Source organism: Lemur catta, chromosome 14 (assembly GCF_020740605.2).
Source record: "Lemur catta isolate mLemCat1 chromosome 14, mLemCat1.pri, whole genome shotgun sequence".
Lineage (NCBI taxonomy): Eukaryota > Metazoa > Chordata > Mammalia > Primates > Lemuridae > Lemur > Lemur catta.
In genome coordinates, this window is record NC_059141.1 from 32353142 (window position 1) to 32378745 (window position 25604).

A 25604-nucleotide genomic window follows, 5' to 3' on the forward strand; every position below is an offset into this window, starting at 1 on the left:
TTGGGGAGACTTAAAAGCTCTCTTGAGTATTAACAAAGGTAATGGAGGTATATTGGGAAATCACTGGCTCTATACTTGGCAACATCATTACATCTCCCTTTCTTTTTACAAATCTAGGCTTGTTTGTTTTTTTTTTTCAAATAATTAACCCTCTGATATCGAGATATTTTGTTAGCCAAAATGTAAAAGAATAAAAGAAGCTAAGATGTGAGAGAAGAAAATAAATGGTTTCTGCCAAATGAATCGCTCTTTTATTCTACCGATAGCAAGCTGCATTGCAGGGAGCCAAAATGGGCTCTTTAACGAAGTTTAAGTGCAAAACTGATGGGGACACACACACACACACACACACACACACACACACACACACACGGTGTCCCAAACGTTGCCATACATAGGGAAAATGGGAAATTGTAGCTAAATCTACCTTTATTTACAAATTATCCGTTACAAAATTTTTCCTTTGTATGGAAACTTTCGGGACACCCTGTATATATCTTTTGGCAGAGCTAGCTGAGGCTTTATTTGGGAAAAACAATTGAATTGGTTTTTAGCTGGGGACATGGGCAAGAGGGGGTACCCAAAGCAGTAAACTCCCCTCAAGGGTGGGCTGAGGGTTGGGGCTGGGCCTCCGTGGTTCCTGTTCCCGAAGCTCCCCTGCACAGCTGCCCAGGGGCGGGTAGTCTGGGAGGAGGGGCAGCGGCTGTTCACCTGGGCGGGACTTAGAGGAGTCAGACGCCAGCTCCCCATCGCAGGTCTCCATCTTCACAACCACCGCCCTGGAGGAGCTGGCGCAGCCGGAGGAGTGGGGCCCCCGCCAGAACCAAATGGATCTTCGTGTTGGGCATCCCCGACTCCAGCTGGTTCTCCGCACCCTCCAGCAGCTTCCTGTAGGTGGCGATCTCGACATCCACGACCAGCCTGACGCCATCGTCAACTCCCGGTACGTCCTGCTCCGCCCCCTTCCGGTGGCCTCCAGGCCCGCCAGCTTGGCGTTGGAGGCCTTAGTGGCCAGCTTCCCACGCTGCTTGGCATCCCTCTGCTCCTTCAGGCCCTCGATCCCAGCCTGGAGCTTGGTGACGATTCGGTTCCCCTTGGAGATCTCCGTCTTCGTGCATTGCAGGTCGTCGTGGTGCGTCCCAGCCACAGGCTGCGGCTCCCCATACTGGCTCTGGGACGTGCTCTCAGGCTCGGCCACCTTCCGTCTCCTGGCACTGGGCGCCGCCCTCGGCAAGGATGGTGTCCGTGTCCAGGGAGCGGCTGTTGCCCACGGACAGGACCACAGATGTGTCCAAGATCTGGGACTTTTCATACAGCTGCTTGAGGAAGCTGATCTCGTCAGTCAGTCCTTCTGGAGGAGACTCCAGCTCTGCCTTGTTCATGGCTTCATCCACACCCTTTGCAACAAGGACACATTGATTCTGCGTCTCTGTATGCTGATTGATCTTGTCTTTGTTCTTATTCCAGAAGTCTTACACCAGCCCCTGCATGTCGCCAAGCTCCACTGCCAGCTTGTGCTTCTCCTGGCCCGTGTGTCCAGCTGCTGCCAAAGGTTGTTGATGCAGCTCTTGAACATGTTTCCCACGTTGCTCCATGCTGCTGTCTTCTGCTGTTGCAGAAGGCTCCGCTTGGTCTCTACATCTCGTTCTGCTGCTCCTGGAACTACACCTTGTTGATGAAGGAGGCAAACCTGTTGTTGAGGATCTTGATTGCTCCTGCTCCTGGATGGCACAGCCTGGATGTTGGGGTCCACCTCCAGCTTAAGGGAGCTCAGCAGGTTGTGGTTCACCATGACTGTGGTGATGCCCTTGATACCACCAGCTCTGGCATAGCCCCCACCCAGACCCATGGCGGTGCCCAGCCCACCCCAGAAGCTGCTGCTGCTGCCCACCTGGGAGAAGCTCGAGGAGCTGATGTGAGCACCAGGTAGCCCTGTGTATCAGCAGCTACTGAAGGTCCGGTGGTCAGAGGTGGGCACCTTATAGGACTTATGGGTCACCATGATGGACACAGTGACGCTGGAGTGGGGGCAGGCAGGCCCGACCAGACAGAGATTTGAGAAGGAGCTGAGCAGCTGCCTCTAGGTAGGCACTACTAGAGTCATATTTACTTTAAAAAAATAAAATCGCACTGACTTGGGTGGAGAAGTGACTACAGTAGATTAATACCTGTTTGAAGGTATTGTAGTAGTTGAAGAAATTACGTCCAAACCTGAATTTGAGGCATGTTGAAGCTGAGAGAGTTTTTCAGATTAAAGAGAAATTTAGAAGGCAAAATTGATAGATGTTGCTGATTGGCACATGTAGGAGGTGAGGGAAAAGCTGTATCTGGAATGACTCCTAGGTTTCTGGTTTTTAAAACTGGACAGTGGTATCGCTAAAGTAAGAACACGTTGTATTTTTTGTGTTTGGAAGAAGGACAAAATCATAAAGCAAAGGAGAAACCAAATAAACACTGTATATGAAAATGATTTACAACTTCAAAGAGTTATACAAATTAAACAGAGAGGGGGATGGAGCAAGGTGGCCTAATAGAAACCTCCAGCCATTGTCCCTCTGCACAAACACCAATTCAACAACTATCCACTCAAGTAAACACCTTCAGAAAAACCAAAAATCAGGTGAGCAATCATACTACCTGGTTCTAACGTTATATCAAGGAAAGAGGCACTGAAGAGAGCAGAAAAGGCAGTCTTGCATTGCCTACGCCACCCTTGCTCCATCCCCTGGCAGTGCTGGGTCAGAATCCAGAGTGGAGAGAGAATCTGTGTGCCCAGGGGAGGGAGAGTGAAGTGACTGTGGGACTTTGTATTGAAACTCAGGGTTGCCCTGGCACACAGGAACACAACACAGGGCGGAATTCTACCGGTGCCCACAGAGGGAACATTTTGACCAGCCTGGCCAGAGGAAAATCCTCCACCTAGAAACCCAAGTTCTGGCTAGCCCCACCACCAGCTGACAAAAAGCAGCCTGGGGCCTGGACTAAATAGCCAAAGCCATCCTGAGCAAAAAGAACAAAACTGGAGAAATTACCTGACTTCAAATTATACTACAGAGCTGTAGTAACCAAAATAGCATGGTACTGGCATAAAAACCAACACACAGATGACTGGAACAGAATAGAGAATCCAGAAATAAATCCATACAACTATAGTGACAAATGTGCAAAGAATATACAGTACGGAAAGGACAATCTCTTCAATAAATGGTGCTGGGTAAACTGGATATCCATATGCAAAAGAATGAAACTAAACCCTTATCTCATGCCATACAAAAAATTAAATCAAAATGGATTAAAGACTTAAATATAAGACCTAAAACTATGAAACTACTGAAAGAAAACATTGGGAAAATGCTTCAGGATATTGGTCTGGGCAAGGACTTCTTGAGTCCTCAAAGCACAGGTAATCAAAACAAAATTGGACAAATGGAATCGCATCAAGCTAAAAAGTACGCACAACAGAGGAAGCAATCAACAAAGGGGAGAGACAACCTGCAGAGTGGGAGAAAATATTTGCAAACTACCTATCTGACAAGGAACTAATAACTAGAATATATAAGGAGCTCTAACAAGTCAATAGGAAAAAAATTAAATAATCAGATTTAAAAATGGGCAAAGAATCTGAATAGACATTTAAGACATACAAATGGCCAACAGGTATATGAAAAAAGTGCTCAACATTATTAGTCATCAAAGAAATGCAAATCAAAATTACAATGAGATATCATCTCACCCCAGTGACAATGGTTTTATCAAAAAGGCAGGCAATAATGAATGCTGGCGAGGATGAGGAGAAAGAGAAACCCTCATGGATTGTTGATGGGAATGTAAATTAGTACAACTACTATGGAGAACGATATGAACCCCTCAAAAAACTGGAAATAGAACTACCATATGATCCAGTAATTCCATTGCTGGGTATACAATGAGGTCTGTCTGGAAAGTATCCAGCCATTGTTAATATAATGAGAATGGTTTGTGCCAAATCAATGTAACCTAGCAGCGGAGAGTGGACTGGAATACACATGTGTGAACAGTGACAACTTCACTGTACTAGTCAGTGGGGTGCTAGACACCATTGAGTGAGCATGTGTACTGTGTGTCCATCGCATTCAAAATGACTGAGCGAGTATAGCAATGAATCTGCATCAAATTTTGTGTTAAGATTGAACATTCCTCTGCAGAAACTATTAGGATTATTCAGAAGGCTTTCGGGGACAATGCAATGAATGCAGCACAAATAAAAGCATGGCACAAATGCTTCAAAGAGAGTCAAGAATCTGTTGAAAGTGATCCACTTTCTGGAAGGCCTGCAACAAGCAGAACACCTAAGAATGTTGAATGTGTATGGGGTACCATCAACAAAGATCACAGACTGACAGTGCAAGAACTAGAAGCTGATCTGGGAATTCCAAAAACTACTGTGTCCAAGACTTTGATGCAGAATCTTCACGTAAAATGTGTCATGGCAAAATGCGTTCTGCGGCTTCTGCTACCAGAGCAGAAGGGACAGTGTGCTTAATGACTTACTTCAAACCGCTACCAATGAACCAGATTTCCTCAAGAAGGTCATAACTGGAAATGAATCATGGGTACATGGCTCTAATCCAGAAACGAAGGCCCAGTCATCCCTCTGGAAATCACCTGGTTCTCCACACCAGAAGGAGGTGTGGCAAAGTCGCAGCAAGATCAAGACCATGTTATCTGTGTTATTTGATTGGGAAGGTGTTGTCCATCACGTGTACATTTCTTCAGGCCAAACAGTTAATAAGGCGTACTGCCTCAACGTTCTTCATTGGTTGAGAGATGCGGTGCAATGAAAACAGCCACAGCTATGGGCACTGGTGATGGACAGCTTCATCACGACAACACGCCCACCCGTGTATCACATCTTGTGCAGAGTTTTTTGGTAAAACATCAAATCACCCAGGTGACTCAGCCCCCGCTACACCCAGATTTGGTGCCCTGGACTTCTGGCTTTTCCCAAAACTAAAATCACCTTTGAAAAGGAAGAGATTTTTGACCATTGATGAGATTCAGGAAAATACAACAATACAGCTGATAGCAATTCCCCGATATAGGATTTTGCAAAGTGTTTTGAACAGTGGAAGAGACAGTAGCAGGCAGCACTGTGTGAGGTCCCAAGGTGCCTATTTTGAAGGAGACTGAGGCGTCATTGCCCTATGTACAATGTTTCTTGTATCTTGTGTCTCCTTCAATAAATGTCTCCATTTTTCATATTACATGGCTGGATACTTTCTGGACAGGCCTCATATATCCAAAGGAGGAGAAATCAGTATATCAAAAAGATATCTGCACTGCCATGTTTATTGCAGCACTATTCCCAATAGCCAAGATTTGGAATCATCCTATGTGTCCATTAACAGATGAATGTTGGTACATATACACAATGGAATATTATTTTATATATCCACAAAAAAGAATGAAATCCTGCCATTTGAAACAACATGGGTAGAACTGGAAAACATTATATTAACTGAAATAAGCCAAGCCCAGAAGGACAAATCTCACATGTTCATATGTGGGAGTTAAATATTAAAAATAATTGATCTCATGGAGACAGAGAGTAAAATGATGGTTATGCGAGGCTGGGAAGGGTCGTGCGGAGTGGGGTATTAAGTGGAGATGGTTAATGGGTGCAAAAATATAATTATGTAGATAGAATGAACAATATTTGATAATACAACAAAATATAATCAACAATAAGTTAGGGAATACTTTAAAATAACTAAAAGAGTGGAATCGGAATGTTCCTAACACAAAGAAATGATAAATGCATGAGGTGATGGATACCCCATTACCCTGATTTGATTAACTCACATGCCTGTGTCAAAACATCACATGTACCCAGTTGGATAAGGATATACAACTGTTATGTACTCATAATTAAAAATGAAGACGAAAAAATACAAATTAAACAGAGAGGTGGGAGTTATGATTTTCCTCCTCTAATGGAAGGGAATAGTGTAACTATTTGAGAACAGAAGCTGGCCTGCTCCTCTCAGTGCATCTAAGCCTCTCTGCTTTAGATATTTCTCCTTCTACAATAAAATAAGTCGTACCTGTTCTCTGTGGGCATCCTCTTCCATGAGGAATCCTGTAAATTCCAAGGATATAACCATCTTTTGTCACAACATCGTACACTTCATAAGGATAACCCCAATAAGAAATAATCTGGCTCTAAAAGGAGAAAAGGAAAATATATGCCTTTATATTGTAATCTCTCAATTTTTATACATGCATTACAATATGGTACTTTAAATTGCAATCTACTGTTCGTCAGTCTATATGTTGGGACAGCATGTAGTGGGAAATATTATATGAGGATAATTTGGGGAGGATTTCTAGAAGGGGTTGCATACAAAGGCATAGGTAAGGCAGGGTGGGGCAGCCCTGCATCCTGGTTTGCTCAGGACAGTTTCTGGTTATGCCTGTTGGCCTGGTATTATTATGCACCCTAATTCATTCTCAAAATGTTTTGGCAAATAAATTTCATGGTCATCTAATGAGGGAAACCACAGGGGATTGTATAGTACCCTGCGGCTCATAACAAGTGAGCTGTTACCACCCTTAGACCTGAAAGAAGATGGGAGGAAGCAGTTACCAAAGCTCTGAAGGAGACAGTCAAGCAGAGAGGGCCACACTGAGGCAGACAACCTGTCTAAGTTGACTTCACAGGGAAGCAGCCAGGGCCATAAAACACCCGACCTCAACCTCTTTCCTTCTCATCGCCTGCTCACAATTTCCATTTACTGAATTGAACTGAAAACCAAAGGTCGGGGGAACTTGTTGACCTAGTCCTTATATTTCAGCTTCTTAAGCAGGAAGAAAGGTGTAGAAGAACAGAGAGTGAGTCTTGAGTGGTCAACAGTAGCTATCCACTCACAGACAAATGCGAAAGAGCAGAACTTGTGTTTATTGGTTATCGTCTGCATACAGGTTTGCATCACTTGTCCCAATAATCCTTAACAAAAGGCCTTTGAGATAGAGATTGTACCATTTTACAGCTGAGAAAACTGAAGTTCAGGAAGATGAATAATTTCTCCAAGATTATACACTAGGAAGAGATAAAGATAAGATTTATGCCAAAGTAGGTTTAACTCCAAACCCTATGCCCTTATCATAAGGTTATGCATTTGCCCATGTCAGGCTCAGGCATGCAGATGCATGTATAAATTGTGAGGCCACATAGAGCAGTGGTGGAGAGCCCTGGCTGTGGAGACAGACTGATGGCATTGGATTTTCACTCTTCCTCTTCTTAACTATTAGCTTTGGGCAAATTATTTAACCTTTCTGTGCCTCATTTTACTATTAGAGTTAATAATAGTATCTCCTGACAAATTAGTTGTGGGGATATGTAATATACCTAGAACAGTGCCTAACATAAAATAAGTGCTCCACAGATGTTTGTTATTTTTGTTATCATTATAGAAGGATTAAAAGCCAGAAATCACTCATACTCAAGAGGAAACGAATGTGGGTAAATAGTAGAGGAAGAGAGAAATTTGGATTTAAGGACATACAAGTATATTCATAGACGGTGAGTTCAGTGGTGTGGTAGAAGATTGGGGGTACTTACTGGATACTTTGGAAGGGGAATAACAAGAGACATTGATTAAAAAAACTTTGGCATTTTCATTCTTCTTAAGATTCTAATATAAGCTTGGATGTGGGAGAGGATATCAGTAGTGTACCATGTATACAGGAATATGGAGTATTCCACTGGAATGAAGCCCATAGTGGACATTTGTCACTTGTCTTTTTCCCCCCCCAGCACTATTCTATTTCACTTCTGGCATGAATTCCTACATGTTAAGATACTTTCAAAAAAGTCCGCTGGTATAGCTCACAAAATCAAAGAAACTGCTCTATCAAAAGCCTCAGGAAGAACTCAAAGATACTCTATAGAGATCATGAGGATTAACTCATGCACCTTCTCTTCAGGAAGTCACCATTAGATGGTAACTCAAACCACCTGGAAATGGACTATTGCTGCTCCAACTTGGGTCAGATCTCTCAAATCTTGGATTAGTTAGCCATGACAAGGGACAGAGGAGGAAGCACAGATTTAGTCACTGGAGGAATTGTTGAAAATTAGGCAGGCACAACAATTTTATCTAAAATGATGACAAATTAAGAATTCCTTATTTAATGTTTTATCTTCATGAATGACTTACAATATTCATATTAGCTTCAGGATTTGTGGTGCCTCCTTTCTTATGATAACCATGTATAGATCCAAGAAGAAGCATCCAACATGCTGCTGCTAAAAGCTGCCACATTCGGGGTCTGCCTGGGAAAGGAAATGTTAATATATTTGTCAGCAAAGAGGAATTCTACAAAGTGAAATTTGGGGTAATCTTTTTATAACACTACTGTGGGAGAGACCAGAAATATACTTCTAGGTTATGTTTTAACAAGTAATATACTAAATTATTCAATTCATTCTATGAAAAATCTGAAATGACTTTTTACTAAGAAAAGAAAAGAAGGAAGGAACAGAGGAAGGAAGGAAGGAACAAATGAAGTAAGGAAAATAAAAACAAGAATCAATCAAGTTTCCAGTAGATAACTAGACAAAAGAAGGGAATAGATAATTTGTAGAAAAAGAAACATAATGGCCAATATATTAATCAAAGCACATTTAATATCTCTAGTTGTCAGATAAATTGGTACTTTTTTCTGATAGTGGGGGTGAGCATTGGCAAAACCTTTATGGAAAGAAATTTGTTAACATGTCTTGAAAATTTAAAAATAGGCCGGGCAAGGTGGCTCACGCCTGTAATCCTAGCACTCTGGGAGGCCGAGGCGGGTGGATCGCTCGAGGTCAGGAGTTCGAGACCAGCCTGAGCGAGACCCTGTCTCTACTAAAAATAGAAAGAAATTATCTGGACAACTAAAAATATATATAGAAAAAATTAGCTGGGCGTGGTGGCGCATGCCTGTAGTCCCAGCTACTCAGGAGGCTGAGGCAGTAGGATCACATAAGCCCAGGAGTTTGAGGTTGCTGTGAGCTAGGCTGATGCCATGGCACTCACCCTAGTCAGGGCAACAAAGCGACACTCTGTCTCAAAAAAAAAAAAAAAAATTTAAAAATATTTATACCCTCTACTCAGTAATTTTATTTTTAGGAATCTATCTAAAAGAAAAATAATATATATATAAACATCATATATAAAATTATTCCTTATGATAATCTTAATATAGTAAAATTTCCCAAAATAAGAGATTAGTGAAATAAATTATGGTAGAGAAAGGATGGAATTATTTAGTTATCAAATGTTTGGTGTGTGTGATATATAAAAATTGCTACTATGTAATATTAAGGGAAAAAACCAGAATGTAAATTGTACATATATTTGAGCTCAATGTTAAAACAAACTGTAAATAGAAAAACAAGACTAATCACCCAATTTTAATTATGGTTAAATCTAGATGGTGAATATTTGGATGATTATTTTCTCATTTTTTAAAGTGTTCTTAATACTTTCTAGATGTTCTATATCCAGTATTACTTTAATATGAGAAAGAAGTTATTATTTGAATAGAAAATTTTAAAAATTGTGAACATTATAGGGGGAAAAATTATGAGTATTCCCCATTTGGCTTGGAAACTACTTAAGCTTAAAAACAACAAACAAAACAACAACTTTGCAAAAATAACTGAGGGGAACATTTTGCAGAAGAGCCCCCATTTACTACTGCCTTTATAAAATGCAGATCTTCAAATTATGTTAGAAAACACACTTTATCTGCTAATCTGTTTTGCTTTCTTCACAATATGAGAGAGATGTTAAGTCTTGTCCTGCAGAAAGTGGAAGGATTTTTCACACGATGCCTTCACTGTTCTGTTATATAAAGTTCCATGAATTTCTCCCTTGGCTTTTGTCAAAGTCACAATCTCTATTAACTATATGTGTTAATATATATAAATGTAATTAATAATAGATTAATTATATATTAATATCACATATTGACATAAATTAATATAGGTTAATTCTGGTGCATTATCATGGCAGTGATAACACCACCAACAAAAGCAAAAATTATTATTGCTATCATGACTATGTATTGAACACCTATCATATGCCAACTAATGTGCTAGATATATATTATCTCATTTGATTCTCAAAATATTCCCAATGGATAGGAAATATTATCCTTGTTTTATTTAAAATGAAACTGGGTCTTACAGAGGTCAAGTAATTTGCCCAAGGTCAAATAGATAGTCATGGAAACAGAATCTAAACTCAGGTTGCCTGAGTCTACAGCGAATGCTGGTAAGTATTATGCTCTAAACCACTCAGTCCATTCAGACTAGATTTACTAGGCCTCTCTGGCTGCTGTGTGTCTGAGCCCAAGCATCATAATCACCAGAAAAAACAATGAAGACTCTTAGATTTCACCTAGGCTCAGGCCCACCTGAATGAGAATCTATTGGAGGGGGTGGCGTAGGCATTTGCATTTTAAACTATCATTACAAGTGGTTCATGTGTATTCCAAAGTTTGAAAAACAGCTAGACTGAACTCCTTAAAAAGAAAAACTGTTTAATTCTCATTTCTCTCTCCAAGACTTAGCAAGGAGGTTGTTATAAATGTTTGTCAAATAAATGGATGGATGAAGGAGTAAATGAATACGTTATTTAATCTTAATGACTACACCCGATAGACTCACTATTTTGAAGATACCTTTCTGCACTGGTTTCATTTCATCCTGCCTCATGTTTCCTCTCTGAAAGTAAGCTTTGAGAGTGTATTATGCCTTTAATTCAGGACTGTATCTCATGGCAAGGTAGTAGGAATTTTTTTTTTAATTGCTCTTGTTTCTTAAGACATCGACAGTTTAGATGCTCTGGTTTCTGCTGAGTGGTATTTTGAGGCCGCTGAGTCACAATCATTGGCAGGTGAGCCTGGGGCGCCTGCATCGGAGCAGATCCAGCTCTCTTGTGAAACGGCCAAGCCACAGAGCCTGTGGGTCCTGTAATGGTGCAGGGGAAGACAGCTATATGGCTAGCACAGTGTGCTGCTTGTAGGAAGAGCTGGAGTCTAGCCCCAAGGGATGGCACAAGAATGTGCTAGTCATGACAGGTTGCCTTTTGCAGCCATGACATGGAGCCCATCAGCTGCCTTTGTTTCACTCCCTTGTGTTATGAATCTGGGTAGAAGGGTGACACACCCAGGCAAGAGGAGTCTCTGTGTGTTCCATTTCATAAGGAGTGGCAAGTCCAATCCAAACAGCCTCTCTTCAGGGATGTGCTTACCTGCTTTGCCTTATCCAAGCCTCATAACTATAATTGTTGGGTAAATCTGCCTGATTCAGGAATCTCTGTTAATGATCTGCCAAGAATTCTTTTATTTCTTTGATCTGTTTCTGTGTCAGTTCTCCTGATGAATATTGCCTTCTCATGTGTCCTACATAGACATTAATGCTGGTTCACACTAATGCATAGAAGGATATTAGACTAAGAGAAGACAGACATTATTAATTTCAGGAGATTCTCAGTCCTTAAAGATGAGACTGATTAGGTATGGTGGCTGACACTTGTAATCCCAGCACTTTGGGGGGGTGAAGTGGGAGGATCACTTGAGGCCAGGAGTTTGAGAACATCCTGCAGGGGCAATATAGCAAGATCCTGCTAAAAAAAATTAGCTGGGTGTAGTGGTACAGGCCATAGTCCCAGCTACTTGGGAGACTGACAAAGAAGGATCACTTGGGCTACGAAGATGCAAGAAAATTAAAAATTGATCTTTCAAAACTTTCTTCAGGCAGATGCCCTCCATGACAGTGGAGACAGCTGTTAGACTTACCCTAATTTGGTTGCAAAAAGACAATATAAGGAATGTCATAAGGCTCTCTTCTGTTGATCAAAAGTCTCCCTTCTCTAATAGCTGCTTTTGTTTTTCCCCCTAGCTGCTGCAGCCAGGGGAAAATATGAGACTTTTAAGAGCATACTGCCTTGGTGCATTTTTGGTTTTGCATTGGGTTCAAATATTTTACGTCAAATGCATGTGGATGATATGTAGGCAGCTCTCGTAAGTAATGCATTTTGCACTGACAGCTACATTGTTGATGAAATCAAGGATACCAATCTCTCAAGCAAAGACTATCAGGAATAATAGAGACCTTCATTCCTCTCTTCTCATCGCCCCACAATAGGAGCTGTCAGGCTCATCAAGCAGACACTTGACGAGAGCTTACGGTGTTGCTTGGACAGCGTTGTTAGTTAATCCACACCCTAATTCTTCACTATGTTTGGAAATGGAGGTAAGAATTGGCCAGAATATGCAGGTACAAGGACCCTACAGGCAGTTCTAAGCACGCTTTGGTTTGAAAAACACATAAAGCCCAGTTTCTACATATGGCTCCATGATGAATCTCCATGTCTCAATAGCAGAATAAAGCTAATGATGAATACTTGGTGAAAAATTCTGAGTTAAAATTCTAGCTACTTCCTTGAGAGGATATGGCAGCCATGAGAATGCAGCTGCCAGATCTACAACTATGGGAACAGGACTGGCCACCAGCCACAGCTTCTGTGCCCCAAATCCATCACTGTGCTCCCACCAAAGCTGCACATTGTAGGCACTTGCTAAGTGTTGACTATCACTGTTGTTATTATTAGTTGTGCGACTCTTGTAATTAGTTTAACTGCCTTGAAACTTAGTGTCCTTGTCTGAATCATGGGGATAATATTAATAACGCCTACTTGCAGGATTAGTGTCAGATGATAAGAAATTATGTGATAAATAAGATGATAAATAATGTCTATAAAACATCTAACAATGCTTGGCTGTCAATAAATGATAGCTATTGTTATAACATATCTTCTATTATTCAGTGGTTGTTTCAGATGTATATATCTTGGCTCTCCAACTAGTCCATGAATAAGCTTCTTAAAGGCAAAAACTACTTTTTATACTTCGCCTGTATTTATAACTTTCTCATCTTTTGTGTCTCTAGCCTTGCTCATACTGAATATGGCACAATTCTTTCAATTAAATTATGAAAAATGGCAGCATGTTTTGTACAAACACCACTTCTCAAATAGGATCCTAAGAGCAACCAAGAATTTCTGTTTTCTTATTTTAATTTTATATTTTTTATAGAAAGGGTTTCTCTCTGTCACCCAGGCTAGAGAGTAGTGGCGCTATCATAGCTCACTGCAACCTCAAACTCCTGGGCGTAAGCAATTCTCCCACATCAGCCTCCTGAGTAGCTAGGACTACAGTAGGTGCACACTACCACACCTGGCTATTGTTTTTTTAAATTATTTGTAGAGACGGGGTGTCTGTATGTTGCCCAGGCTGATCTTGAACATCTTGCCTCAAGCAATTCTCCCACCTTGGCTTCCCAAAGTGCTGGGATTATAGACATGGGCCACTGTGCCCAGCCTGTTTGCTTATTATTTCTACTTATAATTTTCATTTTGACTATATAGAGTACCTTACCTATTTAAGTTATACTTTTTATACCATGGATTAAGCACATGCTTAATCATTATAATTATTATTTTTCCACTGCTAGCAAAAGCCAATTTAGAATTTGAACAAGATCTATTTTACTCAAGTTCTTTTCACTCTTTTCCCTCTTATAAAATTATTTTCAAAGTATTAATAGGTGTTAGAAACTTTGGGTATGGTAAAAATCATTTAAAGATTAGAACAAAGGAATAATTTTGTCTTAACAGATTTGAGTATAAAATTCTTATCAGTGACAAAAGAAAAAATAGGATAGGGCCAGGAAATAAGAAAATAGAAACTTTCCTGTGTATGCAAGTTAACTGGCAACCAAATAAAAAGACATGAGACAAAGCTGATGTGAACATGCACAATAAAATGTCAGTAAAATGTATAATATTTTCACAGCTCCAGGAATTTGACAATTGGGATGAAAATTACACACACACACACACATACATACAAATATGTATATATAATATATATAATTCCTTACATATATATACCAGGAAACCAAGTAGAATACAAATAAAACACATATCCCTGTCATCAGTAATAATATACTCTTTTGTTTCATCTTTTCTTGATTAATGGACTCAGAAAGATAGAGAAAAGAAATGTAAGAAAAATAAGTGTGTTCAAGGAAGGAAGCAATTATATAACAGATAATTACTTGGACAAAAGGATAAAAGATCAAAATTTATCAGCAATTGATGTTACCTATATAATTGTAACTAGGCTAAACAACAAACTGAAAGAGCCTTCTCCCTACCCCAGGAGAGACAGTAAGCAAGAAAAGTTGAAGAAAAAAGGCAGGAAGGCAGGAAGAGAGAGACAGAAAAGAAAGCAAGCAGAAAGAAATACATTAAATAACACAAGTTTAGAAAATTAGGGTGCTGTTTTTTCACTTCCTGGCTTAATTAGCTATGTTTGACCAATTTCCCCATGTTCAATTGTTAGTAAACGGTGCTCCCAGTAGACACAAATGGCTGGACTTGAGCAATGTGTTTCTATATATTTCTATGTGAAATATTAACAGAAATTTTATGGCAATTATGCATTCAGCTTATTTTTGCTCTGAAGATCAGACAGTAAAGTACATCATTATTTCCCAAACTGTGCGTAGAGGAGAGAAAGTTTATTATCCTCTTCTCTGTCACGATGTCGAATTAGGAGGGTTACTGGGGGTTAATGAAAGAACTCTAGAGAAAGAATAGGAAGACTGAAGACCTGTGGTGTGGGCCTTTCTTTTTCTATCTGGGATAACACATGGGGCTAAAAATACATGCCCTGTGTAGCCTCCCTAATAAGGTTGTTGCAAGATTCCAAAGAGCTAATGTTAAAAAGATGGTATATTTAAATCATAAAGAATTATAAAATCTAAGAATGTAAGGCAGCATGTATCTTCTCTACAGAAAGGCCCAAGAGCAGGTGAATGAATGCCTTGTGCTGTGTTTCTAAATTCATTCAAATGGGGTTAAAGACCAAGCACCATCTTTCCTTTGACATTCCTCCAATGAAGAGATCTAGGAAGGGGTAGAGAGACATTCCAAACTAATCTGCTATTCACAACCAGGTACTTAGCAGAGGCTTTGAGAGCTTGTCCCTGTGTTTACTATTTAAATGAAGACGATGAAAAAAATAGACCAATCCCACAATCAAAGTTGTGGGACCTCTCTTGCTGTCTCCTGATCACCCGTCTCCTTCTTTACCTCTGGAGTTCTGGTGCCCAGCTCCACGGTTCACTAGCCACGTCCACTGGTCTCCTTCCCTTTTCTCCTTGATCCAACACATCATGTATCCTGTCCACTGCTCACTCTTTCTTTTCCTCATACTCATTCTCTCAGTTGTCCCTCACGAGTTACATGCTTTCATACATTCCTTAGGTGAGAAAAAAAATCTAAACCCATACTTCCTACCCCGACCAGTCATCTGAGCTCTAATCCCATATCCCCCTGAACCTTTAAGGCATAACCATTTTGATTTCTTTTTCAAATCTTTAATCTTACATGCCCCCAAATAAAATTATCCTCTTTTCCTTTCTCAACTCCTCTTTTATCTTCTCAATTCTATACTCTTCTTTTCCATAATCTTCAAAGCTGGAGACAGAAATTTTCTTATATTTTCTGATTTCCTCAAACCCTATCACCAATCTATTGCTAAATAATGATATTCTTCCTTCAAATTTCTTCAAGCTTCTTTTCAAGATGTTGCTCAAATTTCCTCTTTTCTATGTCATTCTTAAAAAACTGTTTTCAGTTATTATCACTACGTCTCCACTCCAGTATCTCATCCCTAGTACCTATAACATTATACTGGGCTCCTGGCTAGTTTTTCATTTTCTAATCTTTATGACTCAAATCAGTGTGTATGTTGCTGACAGTTTAATTTTTATGAAATCATTTCATTGTGTCAAATATCCATTTGAGAAATCATAATGAAAATCTTCCACTTCTAATCATGATGGTGTAACTCATATAAGACTAGCTCTCTCCCTGATAAAATACACAAGTAAATTATTTTCAGGAATTAGACAACAGTACAATACTACAATCCTGAGATAGGTATATTTTAAAAAGGCTAATAGAGGAATCAAGATAGAATATTAAAAAATATTTTATGATCCTAGTAGATAGGAAAGGGGCAAGAGAGGAAAGAAAGAGAGAAGGAAGGAAGGAAGGGAGGGAATAAAGAAAGAGAAAGAAAGAACGAACAAATGAACAGACAAGTGGAAAACAAATAACAAGAGGTCAAGAATGGCAAACTTAAACCCAATTATATGAAAAATTACATTAAATGCAAATGTACAAAATACTCCAAATAAAAGGCAATATTGCCAGACTATATATTAAAAGTAAGACCCAACTATAGGCTTTCAACAAAAGATATACTTTAAATATAAAGAAAAATAGGTTAAAAGTAAAAGAAAAAAAGTATACTATGTAAGCAGTATGCATAAGAAAGCTGGCATATTTATGTCAGACAAAGTAGGCTTCAAAACAAAGAGCATTATCAGAGATAAAGAGGGATATTTCATAATGTTAATTAATCTGGAAGACAATAGTCAATTCATCAGGAAGACAAAAACAACCCTAAATGTGTAGGCACCTAATAATAGCATTTCAGAATACATAACGAAAAACCTGACAGGACTAAAGGGAATTCAGTTTCATAGTTGCAGATTTCAACATCTTTCTTTCACTAATAAACAGAAGTGGGCAGAAATCATTAAAAATGTAGAAAATCTGAACAACATTATCAACCAAGTTGTTATAATTGACATTTGCAGAACATACCTAAAGAACCTACAGAAGTAGAAACAATATAAAGGGAAATTAGAAAATATTTGCAACTAAATGAGAATAAAAACATTACATATCAAAATTTGGGAGATAGCCCAAGTAGTACTTAGAAAGAAATTTGGCTATTTAACTGCCTATATTAGGAAAAAGAAAAGTTTATAATCAATGATCTGAGCTTCTACCTTCAGAAGGTAGGAAAAGAAAATCAAATTAAGCCCAAAGTAAGTAGGAAGAGAGGAGTAAGAAAATATGAGAAAATAATCAATAAAATAACAGAGAATATCAGAAAAATTAATTAAGCCAAAAGTAAGTCTTTTGAAAGGGTTAACAAAATTGATTAACACTGGCAAAAATAGGCAAGAAAAAAATGGAGGTAAAAAGTGCACCAATATCAGAAATGAAAGAGTGAATATCATTGAAGATAATACAAATGATAAAACAATAATAAATATTTTATTAACTATCTGATAATACAATTGGTAAATTAGATTGATCGGACAAATTCCTTGAAAACCACAACTTTAAAAGCCATTTTAAGAAGAAATAAATCATTTGATTAGCTCTATATCTACTTTAAAAATTGCATTTGTTTACAAAATATTCCTGCATACATGAACAAAAATTCCAGGCCCAAATGGTTTCATTGGTGAATATCCTGTCTAATATAAGAAATTACTACGCTCATCAACAATTTTACTGATCTATAACACTGAAGTTGTTCCCGTGTCCCTGAAGCTATTGCTATACAACAATGCCTGATAAACTTTTCTTAATGTTCTGGTGAATAAATTGGAGTTGAGGTTATTAGAATAATATGGAAATTCATCAAATTAGCAAATAATAAAAATGATTAGCCTTAAAATTGGAAAATACATTTGGCAAAACTTAACACCTCTTCATAAGAAAAAATTTTCATCAAAAGAGAAAGGAAATTCCTCAGATGAAGGAATTCTATGAGAAATAGAATTGATATTACTGATAATATATTGAATACTTTTAAGAATGGGACAAGAGAAAGCATGTCTATCTCATCACTTCTATTCAGCATGATACTGAAGGTGCTGTTAAACAAAATAAAGCGAAAAAGAAAATAACACAAAAAGTGGGAAAGCAGAAGTGAAACTAATTCATAGAAAAGATAAATAGGTTAGCTAAATTCACATAGCTAGTAATTGCTGTACTGCAGTTTGTATCTAGTTGGTTTGAGCCAAGAGTCTACAGATGTAACAACCACTCTTTACTGCCTCTCCTGTGTGTTGGAAGAGCATTTCATGTATCATTTCATTTCTGTTAATGACAATCAGCATGACTATGTTTCATGGCATGTTCAGTAACATAAAGCTAATATTTATATAAAGATTATGGGTTGAAAATCTTATTCAAAAGAAGTTGATCAACTTTTCAGCTTCCTTGTTCTTGATCTCTGGTGAACAACAGGATAAAATTCTTCATTCAAGAGAAAGAGAAATTACTGACCATTGCAGCGCACCATCTCAGAGGTTCTCCCTCTCTCTCCCTCTCTCTCTCTTCCTCTCAATTCTTCCCTCTGTAGCAGTAAGAATCACATCACCATTTTGTGATGTGATTTTAAAGGGCTTCTAAAATAGGACTGTTCTCTCTGAAGAAAATAAACAGACAAGTAAATGGAAACAGCACAGATAAATCCCTGCAAAAGGCTGTAATTAGGCTGAGCTGGGGCTGTGCATTAATGAGAATGGAAAGGAAGCTTTGGTTCAGCTGACTCACAGTATGGAGCCTGGAATAATAAAAACACTGGAATAATCAAGATGTATCTGCTACAAAGATACGTGAGGAAGCAGTACTGCATTTATTTATTTAGTGTAAACACCTTATCTGTTCACCACATATAGGCATTTAGGCCATGAACATGTGAATGTTAGGACCACATTATGGTAGGTCCACAATATGGATTTGCTGAATACATGTGTGAATGGTAATTAGGTAAATGAAGCTCACTTCCTTTGTTACCAAACATTTATTGCTGTCGTCATTGCTGGTTTTAGCTCTTTTTAGCTAAAAATATTCCTGAAAAATTATACATTTCCTATCTATTTAGAAAGTGGCAAAAATATGATTTCAACAGAGAAAAGTCGGGATTGTCATTACACTACATTTGTTATGTTAACTGAAAAAAGTGTCTCAAAAATAAAAATTTTTAAATGAGTTAAATGGCATAAGACACAAAATAATAAGAAATAAATTGAACAAAACGTCTGCCAGATCTTCGCACTGAAAATTACAAATCATAAAGAAACCTAAATACATGGAGAGACATACTTTGTTTATACATCAAGACTCTATATTATTAGGCTATCACTTTTTCCCAATTTAATCAATTGAGCTACAGATTGATTAAATTACACTGAAAATCCTAGAAGTTTTTTTTTTTTTGTAAAATCTGACAAACTGAATCCAAAATTTATATAGAATTATAAAGGCCTATAATAGTCTTGAAAAATAATAATGGAGTCGGAGGGCTGACATTGTGTGATTTTGAGATTTATTGTAAAGCTACTATAATTAAGACAATGTGGCATTGGCAAAAAAATTGAAAAAGATTTGGGGAAAGAGTAGCATACAGAAATAGATAAAATTATATTAGTCTAATAACTTTGTATTTCAAAGAGAAAAGTCTTTTCAATAATTATTTCTGCTCACACAATTGGGCATCAATTTTGAAAAAAATAACTGATACATCTCTCAACCCAGATATAAAAACATACCTGAAGTGTGTTGCAAATCTAAAAGTAAAAGCTAAACCATAAAGCTCTTATAAGATAACAAAGAATGGTATTTTTACAAATTTGGAATAGACAACTACCCATAAAGGATGAAATGGTAAAACTATTAAAATAAAAAACTTCTGATCATCAAAAACATCATTAAGAAAATAAAAAGGCTAATGTACAACATGAGGACTATAGTTAATATAATATTTGGAATTTGGCTAAAAGAGTAGATTTTAGGTGCTCTTTCCACACATGTACATGTAAGGGTAACTATGTAAGATGAAGTATATGTTAATTTACTTGACTATAGTAACCATTTCTCTATGTATATGTATACCAAAACATTATGTTGTTCACCTTAAATATATATAATTTTTAAAAAGGCAATTCACAGAAAAAAAATATTTGCAATAAATACCTGATAAATTACTCTAAGAAATTTCAAGAACTCCATAAATAGAAAACAAATAAAAAAATTAGTAAGTTTAAAAAATGGAAAAAAAACTTGGATAGACACTTCACAAAAGAGAATATATAAGGAGCCAATAAACACATGAAAAGATGGTCAACATTTAGAAAAATGCAAATTTAAACCCCAATGAGATACTACTGCATACCCATTAGATTGGCTAAAATTGGAAAGACCAACCCCAGCAAATGTTGGAGAAGATGATGAGCTACTAGATCTCTCATCACATATTGCTGATGGGATATATGGTTATAGTTTATAATGTTACAATGATTGTCAGAAACTGTGACAGTCTCTTAAAACCCTGTGAGACAGCAATGCCACTTTTAGGTAGTTGCTCAAAATGAAAGAAAAGATTGGTCCACATAAAGGCTTGTTAGCAAGACTGTTCACTGAAGCTTTATTCATAATAGCAAATTACTGGAAATAATCCAAATGTTTTTCAATAGTAGAATAGACACAATTGTGTTACATTTATGCTATGGAATACTACTCATTGGCACATTCAATAGCATAGATAAATCTCACAAACATTATATGAACAAAAGAAGACAGACCCAAAGAATGCATACTCTCTATAATTCCATTTCTGTGAAGACCAAGAACAGACAAAACAATAGGAATAGAAATCACAATAGCGTTTGCTTCATGACGGGGTTGACTGTAAAGGGTTAAGAAGAAACTGCTAGCATGATGATCTAGATTAGGGTAATTGCCAATTGCATTTCACTGAATATAATTATAACCCCAATTAAAAGGAAGCTGGAAACGACATTGCAAAGCAGGTGTTTTCATTGATTACTAGTCCTGGCATAAACTAGTACAACTTATCTCACATATTGCTATATTTACTAGAAGTTTTGAAGAACATCCACAACCTACATCACAGACGTTTCACTCAATAAATTTATACTGTGATAAATTCTCAATTTGAAGGTTGGGGGAGGGATTGTTTTTATACACGATTGCTTTTATTCTTATTATTTGTAATAAATAAAATTAAAAATATATTTTCAATTATAAAAGAAATCATATAAACTACAATATGTTCATTTAATCTTATAGATAAAGCTATTAACTATAAAGCTATATAATAACTGAAAACATACCTATAATATTATGTTAAATAGGAGAAAAAAGTCAGGAGAAAGAATTGTATATAGCATTCATTAGTCTACATGCTACTAGGGTATAAAATGACTTTCAAGGAATACATAAGCACATAAATAATTTTTAAAGAATCAAATTCTAGACCTTTGACTCACATATACACTCTTTTATAACACGAATATGGCTGGAGATTTTCTGGCTTCAAGCAGGTTCTCCTTTTCGAGCTCTACAAAGGAAAAGCCTAACGCTCTCATTTCCTGGATCCTACTGTGATGAATTTGTTAGGTAGGCAGTTAGGATCTCCAGCTGGAGACAACGGTGCCCTGCTTCGGTGCTGTCTCCAGCAATTGCTCCACCTGGGAAGAAGGATAAGGGCGGGCACTCCATTCTGGTGTTGCCCCACCCTCAATCCTATCCCCAACAAGTGCTACACCTGGGGAAGGAGGGAATGCTTTATCAATCTGGGAATTCCCCAGCCCGGGCATAATAGGATTTGGAAAGTGACCTAGAGTAACCTAAGGCTAATTATATAATTAGCTTAAATCTACATTACATTACGGTTCACCTTCCCAGGTGGGCTTTCAGAGGAGGAGGTCATATATGCAGATGGAATCTTGAGGACACCTGTTGATCATTTGGTAATATCCCACACCTTTGAGAGCCCTCCCTCAGACTGGGCCAATAAAAGGAAAGAATCCAAGAAGTTGGTGAGTCAGTCTCCCCCTCTCCCCCTCTCTCCCTCCCCCTCCCCCTCTCCCTCTCCCTCTCCCTCTCCCTCTCCCTCTCCCTCTCCCTCTCCCTCTCCCTCTCCCTCTCCCTCTCCCCCTCTCCCCCTCTCCCCCTTCCCTCTCCCCTCTCCCCTTTTCCTCCCCCTTCCTCACAGAGACAGACCCATTTTGTTCTACAATAAAGAGCTGCTCATGTGAAACTGTTTCCTGCCTGAAGTTACTCTGTCCCATTGGCCCTGCTAGTGATTTTTCTAAGATATTAATAATAGTCTGGACTTCATATTTTGGTGTGTCTGGTCATTTCTCCACCAAGAGCACACCAAGAACTGAGGGCAGACTGCCACCCTGACAAATTGTCCTAGACTGTAAAAACATCTGAGATTCCCAACAAAGGAGCAATTGACCATATTGACATTGGTATTGGGAAAGGAAGTGACCTTAAGAAAGTAACAACCCTTTTCCAAGGGCATTTAACCTCTGCAAATCAGAGTTTCCAATTCTTTTCTTTAAAAAAAATTGAAAAAGGATCCACTTGAGTTGTTAGCAGATAGATTATAAAAAATAATTTGTTGGCCGGGTGCGGTGGCTCATGTCTGTAATCCTAGCACTCTGGGAGGCCGAGGCGGGCGGATTGTTTGAGCTCAGGAGTTCGAGACCAGCCTGAGCAAGAGGGAGACCCCCGTCTCTACTAAAAATAGAAAGAAATTATATGGACAGCTAAAAATATATATAGAAAAAATTAGCCGGGTATGGTGGTGCATGCCTGTAGTCCCAGCTACTTGGGAGGCTGAGAGTTCAAAGCATTGAATGGCATTACTTAAACATGGTTATTTAGCACTTATATCTACTCAACAAACAAAAAAGAATTGCTGATAAATTTCGTCACACCTGTCAATAAATAATAATCATTAATGGATTCATAAATTAAAAGGAAAAGGTCCATTTATGTCATTAAGAGATGCATTGCTAATAAAATCTTACTTTTAATGCTTTATCATTATTCAGTTAACTTCTAATATGTTTAGTGTCCCTTGACCAATTATATACTAATGAAAATTAAAATAATATCATTAAAAAATTAAAATACCACCTTATAGTTACAGGAAATGAAAATAATTTAAATTTTAATATACATGCACTTTTTAGTTGCAGAGAATTATCTATTGATCAATAAAAGACTTTTAAACATAAAAAATATTACATTAGAGTATATATTTGTATGAGTATATAAAATACCTGTAGACAAAAGTGGGATGAGAATATGAATCAAAGGAGAAAAATAAAAGAAATAAAATGTCAATCCATTAAATAAGATAATTTTTTTCAATGGATGATATTAAGTATCAAATCATTATCCTATTGGAGTCATTGAAAAAATTGTGTAACGAGTTTATTTTAAACTATCAATATTTACAGTGTGCCATAAAGTGTATCCTTAGCAACTTTTTAAAATTATGTCAAAAATTTTATATGTCAACTTAAAATTTTGCAATTACTTACAGAGTTTTGAAAAATTTGGACTATACAAGCAAAAACTATTTTTAAACAACTCTTATATAAATTATTAAAATCTTATTTTTTAAATTTCCAAAACAAATTTTTAAAAATACGATCTTCAAAAAAACAAGAAGAATTACTTCAAAATGATAATGGTTACATTTGGTTATTAGGAATAAAAATTTTCCTTCTCCCACTAATTTACTTATTGATCATATATTTTCCTCAATGACTTTATTATCTTGAATTACTGTTATAATAAAAATATGGCTTATATCATTTAGAAATAATTAGGTTTAAATGTAAACTCAATGAACTCTGAGAAAAGGTCCTAGATATCTTCTTATGGGGCAAAGTTCAAAAGCTCTAGTATTTCCATCTTGTAATAACCATCAGCAGTTTCCCAAAGTTTTTGTTTATTACAGGATTCTTGGCAGCAATACAAATGACTGTGTTTGCCAAAAGACTGTTGTCAATCAATTAGAGTGTTTTGGTACCTGCCATATTTTTCCTTCCTAACTGACACTTTTAATCTAAAACCTATTGTATGTTTACACAAATTTAGGTTCTGCCTTGCCCCTACCTCAGTATCTTCACAAAGCTCTTGTATTCGTAATCTCTTACCAGAAAACAGTGACTCACATCTGACACAACTATTAGTAGCAAAGTTCATTAGAAACTAGATCTAAATTGCTTCTCTGTTTTCCCCACCCCTAGAGTGAAAGATGTAATGAATCGGGAAGTGAGGGGTCTATCAACAAGTGAATGAAAGGAAATCTTTACACAATAGTATATCCAGCCCTAGAAATTTCGGATTGGCAGATTAAGCACCTTTGAATCAAAGGAAGAACTAGGCAACTTTGATAGGGTCTTCAAATAGATTGGCCAATAGCTCTGTGCTCCAAAAATAGAGGCAGCAAAAGAAAAGAGTTTTAGAATGAATGGGGAATAAAATGCTAGGTGAGAAAAGAAAAAGGAATAGTAAACATCTAGAGGGCACTATATTTCACATCTCTTCTATAATACAGAGAACAAAATTACTATTTTTCAGGCAAAATAGGCTCTGAAAGATTGTTGCTTCAAAATTTTAAAAAATCAAATAAAATAGACAACAAAAGAAGAGCTGTAAAGCAGATAAATTTTCCCTCAATTTCTTTACAAAGTAAAGAAGAATTAGGACAGACCAGTGAAGGAATATGAAACTAAGTCACACTTGAGTAAAATGACACATTTGACTCCATATTCGTACCCACAGATTTAGTTCTACATGCTCATTATTTCCAGGCTAAAGTGCCAAGTATGCCAAAGTGCTATATATTTGAACTTTCTTTTTTCAGACACAAAGAAAGTCTGGTAAGAATTGCTTTCTTATTTCTAGAAACAGAAAATAAAGGGTAAAGGATATTTTGTAAAAAACAAACAAAAAATAACTGTTTGGCTTTGACATATATAGAATTAAATAACAATGATTAAATCTCTCTATGTCTAGAGGGAATATTAGTCCATCAGGGTGGCTCATCCTCATCTTCCTAGCTTCGAATGAAAGTCTGCAATTAAGAGGGTTACAGGAGCATGTTACTGTTAAGTATCATATACATCGATGTGAACCGTAGTTTTACTCCTCACCCAGTAAGACTATTTATCACAAAACAGCAGAAAAGGAGAATGGTGTGTCCTTGACAAATTACTCATTTCTATAAGCAGGGATGTTACTCTCACCAGCCAGTTGGCCACACATTCCCTACAGATGATCCCGGTCATTAAAAAGAATATTCATGCTTAAGGAATGAGCGTGAATACATACGAAAACATAAAGAGCTTGTTTAAAATGCTAAACAGTTTTGAAAACATTATCTAAACATTATTTCTCAAACCCCTAGATGAATAACCTGAAAGAAAGGTTCATAAAAAAATACCCATTGCTAGCCTTTTCAGGTGTAGACTTGTGATACCTCTTCTCATTGACATTCAAATATAGTGACGTCTGCTTTCTAAATGCTACTGCTTTCTGAAAGAAAAAAACTCGTCATAACATGCCTAGAAAAGTCTCCATTATACTCTCGCTATCTCTTGCTTAACCTGACAGAATAAAAACACAACATTCCTCGCCAACACGTAAAATTTTGTACCTCCAAAATTTCCCATGTCTCACTGATATACCATGACCCAGGCTCTGCAAATATGTAATCGTCGTTACCAGATCTAAGTCTTTGGGAATCTGTCTTCAAGTTCTGGGAGCTTCAGCTGGATTCCAGCAACTTCCAGAAGC

General features: G+C 37.5%; 1 protein-coding gene across 2 annotated transcripts in view; it reads right to left on the reverse strand.

Moving 5' to 3' along the window:
- Nucleotides 1–25604, reverse strand: part of LIPK (lipase family member K) — a 42461-nt gene extending 16857 nt beyond the window's left edge. Inside the window, exons 1-3 of one of the 2 annotated variants that reach the window (XM_045568086.1) lie at nucleotides 25533–25604; nucleotides 8199–8314; nucleotides 6084–6201 (exon numbers count right to left, since the gene is read on the reverse strand). In XM_045568086.1, the coding sequence (XP_045424042.1) occupies nucleotides 6084–6201; nucleotides 8199–8303 (223 nt within the window). In that variant the 5' untranslated portion in view covers nucleotides 8304–8314; nucleotides 25533–25604. Of the gene's footprint in view, nucleotides 1–6083; nucleotides 6202–8198; nucleotides 8315–25532 lie in introns of those variants that run through there. The other variant, XM_045568087.1, reaches the window with a different exon arrangement.